Source organism: Crocodylus porosus, unplaced genomic scaffold (assembly GCF_001723895.1).
Source record: "Crocodylus porosus isolate Cpor-Errol unplaced genomic scaffold, CroPor_comp1, whole genome shotgun sequence".
In the NCBI taxonomy this organism is placed as follows: domain Eukaryota; kingdom Metazoa; phylum Chordata; order Crocodylia; family Crocodylidae; genus Crocodylus; species Crocodylus porosus.
Genome location: NW_017728906.1, coordinates 85,094,416 through 85,101,679, shown reverse-complemented (window position 1 = coordinate 85,101,679; position 7,264 = coordinate 85,094,416). Strand labels below are relative to the sequence as shown.

The window sequence follows — 7,264 nt, the reverse complement described above, 5'->3', positions numbered from 1 at the left end:
AAGAGGCTTGATGCCTACCTGGCTGTAGTCATTTGAGCCCAGTTTTTCTCCTGCCCTGGCAGGGGGTTGAGCTTGAAGATCTACAAGGTCCCTTCTGACCCTACTTCTATGATTCTATGAAACAGGTATGGATAAACTATAGAGACACATTGGTCATCCAGTCTTCATTAAGTCATCTCCCTGCTGAGCTCAACTTTTGTCAAAGCTGGAAGGAAAAGAAGATTGTTCTTCTCCCTTTTCTTAGAAGCACATGGAGTTTTTAAAAGAAGACAAGATCTTTCTGAAAAATGTATTTCCATCCAGCTTCTGGAACAAAATCAGTGGTCTTTGTTTACAAGGAATTAGATTAAATGATCATAGCAGTCCTCCTGGCCTTTACAGCCTATAAAAAAGAATTTGAATACACTGGAATAAAGAGAGGCTGCTCCTCTATCAAAGCAAACCATCTTAGTGGTTCTTTCAGAGCGGATTGACTGAAATGTCCAGGGCTGCATCTCAGAAAAGGGGCCTAGACTCCAGATAGCTTTCAGACAGTGTGGAGAAGCAGCCCCATAGTGTTGGAGCATCTCCATCAGCAAACCAGGGAAAATACCAGATTGTGTTCCTTGTACACAGAGCTGCAAACCTGTGCCACAGGCATGTTCATTTAGCCAGAGAGACCCAGTAATGTAAATCTTCCCCTCCTTCTCACAGTATTCTTGTGTCTTGAAGAAGACAGAGAATACCATGCTGGTCATGGAAATTAGGATGTAATACATGGAGCTCTATTGGCTTCCAAAGCTACTGACAGCAGGCCATGCGATGCATGGTGCTCCAGGAAAAACTCCATTTCAATGCCTAGATAAGGAAAGGTTTCCTAGTAAAGCCTTTTGACCAAAGTATCTGTCTATCACAATGCAAAAATCCCAAAGCATGCATAGCTAGTTTGTACTACTGTATCTCAGATCTCCCACCACCAAACAGATGCTGGAGAGAGTCAGCAGATGAGTCCTTTAGGGGCAACCCTTAAATAGTGTAAAAGGGCAAACAGTAGGGCCCCAAGAATATTTCCTCATAAGTAGTCACTTAACTAGTACCAAGTTTTAGGGGCAGTGATTCTCAACCAGGGTGCCATGTTACTTGGGGTGCTGCAAGATTCTTTTAAAGATGCCACAGAGTGCAGTGCAATATAGCACTCAATACTAGAATGCAGTATTAGCAAACACTTATATGTAATTCATAAGATAAACCCAGAGATTTAACATAAGAATCCATAGTGCCAAAAACATTTGACCTGTTGTGGTCTTCCTGAGTTCTTTGCAACAGAAGAATTGCTTGATTATTTTTCCATAATCAAGAAATGAGTGAAGGCCAAGAGCTGGCATTTCCCAAGAGGTGTTTTTAGTTTAACAAGGGGTGGTTTGAATCTTGAAATGTTTAAAATTGCTGTTTTAAGAGGTAGTAAAATAGCATCTTAGCTGTTATGAGAACTGTTGTGCTTGCATGGCAGCTGAATATAATGCTTCATAAGTTTCTTTTTCAACCTTTAGCAATCTGACTCCTAGTTCTTTCCTTAATGATACATTATGATTCCTATGCTGGTAGAACCCAGTAAACCTCTGTTAAGTTACATGCAGTCAGGACTGAGAGCCCATTACTCCAGGAGTTGTACAAACATATAGGAAGATGAGGACTATTATTTCTTCTAGACGGGTGAATGAACTAGCTGAGAATCGCAAGCAGATACCCATTCTTTATTATTTATAATGACAGTCTCAGGATAATTCCTCTCTTTGTTCATACTGTAAATCATTTCTTTGTTCCTGTGGTAAACCCTAGTTTCCATGGGAGGAAAATCTTCAACCTTCCTTCATTCTCTTTTCACCCATCCAAACAATACCCCATGGTACCAGATTGATGATAATCAGGGTCAGCGAGTCGTTTCCAGAGATTCAAGATTTTTCATACTCCTTAATGAAGTAGAAACAGGGAAATGGCTTTCAAGTAAATGATAATATAACAGTTGGTTTTGTATACTGAAGAAGTGTAAATAGCTGGACTTCCCCTTTACCTTTATATTTATTTATTACAACAACCCATTCCAGGTTGTTGATCCTCGTGAGCAGAAACTGAGTTTATAAAGCCAGACCAGGACCTCCTTCCTCCTAAAGGAAAACCAGATCTGTGTCTGCCTGCCAGAACTGTAAGGATTCACTCCATTTGTGTCACTTTTTACACACTGCATATCAAGGCTACCTGTTGCAACCACTGTTCCGTGACCAGGGAAAACACTGGATTTCCCTTTCCAGCCTGCCTAGTCATTTTTTTTTTATAGGCTGTAGAAGTTGTTGATGACCTCAAAAGGTCACTTCCTTCCCACCTAATATTGCACATACTGCTCTGCAGTATTCTACCCCCAGGCAGCCTCAGAAGCCACAGATCAATCTGCAAAGTACTTCAAAACACATTCATCTGGCAATTGCAAAGGCAAAATTCCAACTTCTCTTGCCCTTGACTCCAACCATGGCTTAACCACTTGCTCCTTTTGTGCCTAATGGAGAGGGCACAACCTGAACATATACAATGATATTATATTCAAGGCTTTAAAGTAGATTATGAGAACATGATAGAGCTAGCAGTTAGTTAATGCACCCAAGTCATGAATCACACCACTTGAAATGATTCAAGGAGGGGAAAGTGTAATAATAATAATAATAATAATAATAATAATAATAATAATAATAATAATAATAAAGTGGCAGTCCAACTCAGAGTTAGGCTTGAGAGACTATGATTTCTATTCCTAGAACTGCCAGTTAACACAATAACAAGGACCATGCTTTTACACCCCATCCTAAGAGTTGTACTGTACAAGAACTGAGAAGTAAACAGCACGGGTCAGTCCTGTACAGTGTAGTCAAAAGTTGCTAGCAGATGAACATGGCTCATGAGAAGCCTGCAGCAGGTCTGGCAGTCTTCACTAAATTTATCATTACAGCTACAGGCTCCAATCTCAAAAGGAACCAAATATGTGATGTTTGTTTCTGTGGAAGAATGGGAGGAGACTAATGGTAAAGGAGTGTGGGTGGGAGTGGCAGGGGGGAGGAAGAGAATCAAACCTCACTGGCTTTTCAGAAACCTGCAGAAAATCATCTAAATAGAGTAATTCAGACCTCAAATACTGTGCACTGCTTTGACATTCTGCTGGTTTATGGCATACTTAATGAAGTAGTCTTACATTTGCTAGTCTGAAATGTCCATTTTACTATAGACTTTCTGCTACTTTGCTAGGACTTTAGAATTTGGACACTTGACAAAAATGTGTGTTACACATTTTTTTAAGTGTTGATTGTGCTCGTAATTTTAGAGTCAGAATATAAAATAAACATCTCTGCCCTTTCTTCCAGCAGGCAGCACAGAGATCTACTCTCCGCGTTCTATCTGACAGGTACATTTTGTCATTTTTATGAACTATAAATTGCTTTATGAAACGTTGAGCCCTATTTATTGTGGCATATAACTCATAATCGGATTTTGTCCCCAAAGTATCTGTGAACTGGGATGTTAAACATTTTGCATGCTTGGATTTGTCATGCATGTATGGAGTTTATTACTGCAAAAATCACAGGCTTGTTGTATTTCATACAGAGTATGCAGAATCCCTTGTTGTGATACCAAATGTGAGATAAGAAACTTACTGGAGAAGGCATGAAAAATGCAGTAAATTCTGAGCTTTAGCATTTGCTGAGATATATCTATGCTCATTTTTCAGCAATAAGTGCCTCATTTATTTTGAGATGTTCTCTTCTGCCTTTTTCCAAATTCTTTCATTGAGAATTGCCCTTCTTTTGATAAGATGGGATTCTCTAGATGCTTTATGGACAAAAATAATGTTTTTTTCACCTTTTAGCTTTGAAGGTTTTGAGCATGGGAGGAGTTTTATTTATTTTAACTTTTTTGGACAGCAGTGTCACTTTAGACTGATAAAGGGACAAATCCTGAAATCCTTACTCAGTTTTTAGTCAGTTCTTTCTCAGGCATAACTCACATTGACTTCAGTGGGAATCTTGCAGTAAGGAATTCAACATTTGGGCCATAGTAAATATTATAGTTGGGCTGTAGGTCATTATAGATATTTACCTTAAATGACTTTTATGAAAGAGACTTGATTGAAATATAAGGTAGCTCCCAAAGACAGTCCTGATTTTTTTTTCCTGTTTTGGGAATAGGGGAAGATTGTACATTTTACTGCCTGTGAAAAAGAACTAGCAGATTTACATTTATCCACAAATGAGGTACTGTGTCATGCAGGCTGACACAAAGTAAATTTCCCCATGCCTTGTTGGCAGCCACCTCTACTCTGTCTAGCCCACCCGCCCCCCGCCTCCCTGGGAATAATTGACTCTGTAAGCCAGCTCAGTCCAGGAGTTCTCCAGAGCAGAGCCTGTCACTTAGGCTGAATTATATGTTGTGCATGGATGAATAACATTTCTCTATGGTCTGAGACTGAGACCACCAAAATTATCCCGCCAGTTTACAAACACTGTTTTGTTCAGCTTTGAAAAAGAAAAAGAAGTAGAAAACTTCACCTTAACAAGCTGAGTATAGCATGCAAGATGGGAGCTAAGTCATCTCCTCTCCTTTTGGGTATGGAGGAGATGAAAGGTACACGCATATTCATCAAGACTGGCCCAAAAACAAGCAAAAAAGAGCTTAACCAATATTATACTCATATCCCTAAATATATGTATGCCCTTTGGGACTGTGGAGGTGTGACCATGCAGGAGTAGGAAGTGCCAGAAGAAGCTTTTACTCAACATCATCTCCTGCTAAACTTTGAAAATTCCTGGTGAATTACCCATGGCAGCTAATGCTGAATATGTAACCCTGCATTGCACTTCCCACTGCTATTAGAGGGAAAGTGGAATACAAGCAGTCTCAAAGTACATAGTAGTACTGGAAAAATGGCTCCTAACCTACCATGCTGCAATGAAAGAGTGAACACCAAGCTTTCCTCCTCAATTCAGCTCGCCCAAAATTCACAGAATTTCCTAAGAATTAACTCAGGTTTATGAATGATGACTGAGCACTGATACTGTGGTTTCCATTGTACAGAATGAGGAAGAAACCAAAACCTTGATAGTGTGCACATTTTGTAGGGTATGTGCAGCCATTACATTTAGATCAACCTGACTAGGGCTAGGTCAAGCTAAATGTGCATCTGTGCAGGCATTCAGAGGAGTCAAACTGGGCAAAAATTGGTGGGCACAACCTAATTTATTTCACTGAATATGGTGAATGAACTTAAATTGGGATGAGTTAGCCCATTCTATTGAATGCCTGTAAGTATTTAGAGTGCAGTCCTAGGTCTGAGAAAGCCCATCGAGTTGCCCCAGTCCCGGGGTTATGCTCTTTCTACCTCCCAATCCTGATCAGGCTATTTTTAGCTCCCTGACCTTCCCCACTCCCTGACACACAACCCCACCAGGAAACCTACCAAGCCCCCTTCCCCAGAAAACCTGCCAGCCCCTCCCAATCTCATCCCAAGGCACCGGGTATCCTGCACAGCTCCCAGCACTGGCAAACAGCTGCACACACTGCTCCCAGTCTATGTTCACACAACTTAAAGTGAGCAACATGAATTTATACCAGGCAAATATCTGTGCATGCCCGCAGTCTTCAGCTGAGAACTGGAGGCTCCACAGATGCTAAAACACAGGATGATGGGCCAGAAATTCAGTGAGTGCAACTTTGTAGTTTCTTCTTTGTCTTAGCTGTCCTGGCTCTGCTAGGGAATAAAGAGGGTAGGTAAGGGGCCAATAGTTTTCACTCTAATATTAGTGTCTGTCTTAATCTTTAGGATAAATGTATAAAGCAATCACCGGATGAGTATGATATTATTCCTATTGCTTTTTATTCATGTTGCAGCAGTGCTCAAGTAGCCCCAGTTCCGGACTCAGACCCACAGACCCCCAAAGTGGCCAAACACTGAACAAAGAGGCAATTCTTTCCCCAAAGAGGCTGCAGTTCTAAGTAGAAATCTCACAAAGTTGTCTCATTTGTATGAAAAATGTTCCCCAAGATTTCTTAAATTTCAGTTCAGTTCTTTGCATTTTTATTTTGAAATAATTTAACAAAATACATGGAGGACCCAAAACACCAGATTATTTTAAAATTTAAACCCATAGATGCCTTAAATGGATTGCTCTAAATCTTGTGTGTAGAGTGCCACAATATTGTTTAGGAGATTTATGTGCAAACACAAAGATTAGTGACCCAGAAGCATGATTGAAATAACTGTAGTGTGTGCCTCCAGAAGGTAAGTTTCTTTCCACGTGTGCTGAACATTTGAATTTGCTGTCCGGGGAACGTGATGCTCCCTTTAACCTTTTCATTCTCTCTCCAAGTTTATTCAGATAAGTTGAAAATTCCCAAGTACTTATACAGTGCATTGTGGTTTTATGCAGATACTGAATAATCTGTGAGGTAAGATCTGTGTGCAAGGTCTTATTTCATAGAGAAGGGAAGAGAAGTTGAAATTAATTTTGTACTTGTACATGTAACTTAACTATATAATTCTCACACGCTGTATAAATACCTTGTGTATCAGGGAAAATTTCTATATTTGGAATATCTAGAGCATTCTGTTGTTACTAGAGAGCATGGAGTCTGGCTAAGCCAGCACTGAGACCTGCTCCCACTGACCCAGCAGGTGTTCTGCTGTTGACTGCAGTGGGACCTGATCTAGGACCAAAGTTACTAAAGTATAAAAAAAACAGTTTTCTTTAAGCTTTTGCAGTCCATACTGCCAGCCAGAAGCATTTGTTCTGTGGATAGCTTAACACTGAAGAATGTCCAGCTGTAAATTGCAGATGTTCACAATTATGCACAGATGTGGTACCCAGATTACTCATTTGTTCCTTTCAAAGTGAAAATCCCCCCTCGTGAGGGAGATTGTACAGCAGTTACTTCACATAACAAAATTAGTTTCAGCTTACATTGAAGTGGTGGATGACCATTTTTTTTCTTGGAATGGAGGGTGTGGGCAAACAACACATTTATGCTGTGGTAATCTGCCTTTACCCTAGTGTAAACATGGAGTGGACACGTGACATACAGCCCTATGCTAGTGCAAGTCACTCTTCTCCAGGGTAAAGTGAGGAGTAACTATACACTGGTGTGTATTTCATGGACATTAGACATTAGGGCTGGAAGGGACCTCGGGAGATCATCGAGTCCAGCCCCCTGCCCAAAGGGCAGGAAGTCAGCTGGGGTCATAGGATCC

At 40.5% G+C, this 7,264-nt stretch overlaps 1 protein-coding gene across 1 annotated transcript in view; it reads left to right on the top strand.

Annotated features, from left to right (window-relative positions):
- AFF3 (AF4/FMR2 family member 3) overlaps window positions 1-7,264 on the top strand; it is a 590,786-nt gene that overhangs the window by 468,265 nt on the left and 115,257 nt on the right. The window contains exon 9 of the mRNA XM_019529497.1: window positions 3,387-3,427. Coding sequence (XP_019385042.1) covers window positions 3,387-3,427 — 41 coding nt within the window. The remainder of the gene's footprint in view (window positions 1-3,386; window positions 3,428-7,264) is intronic.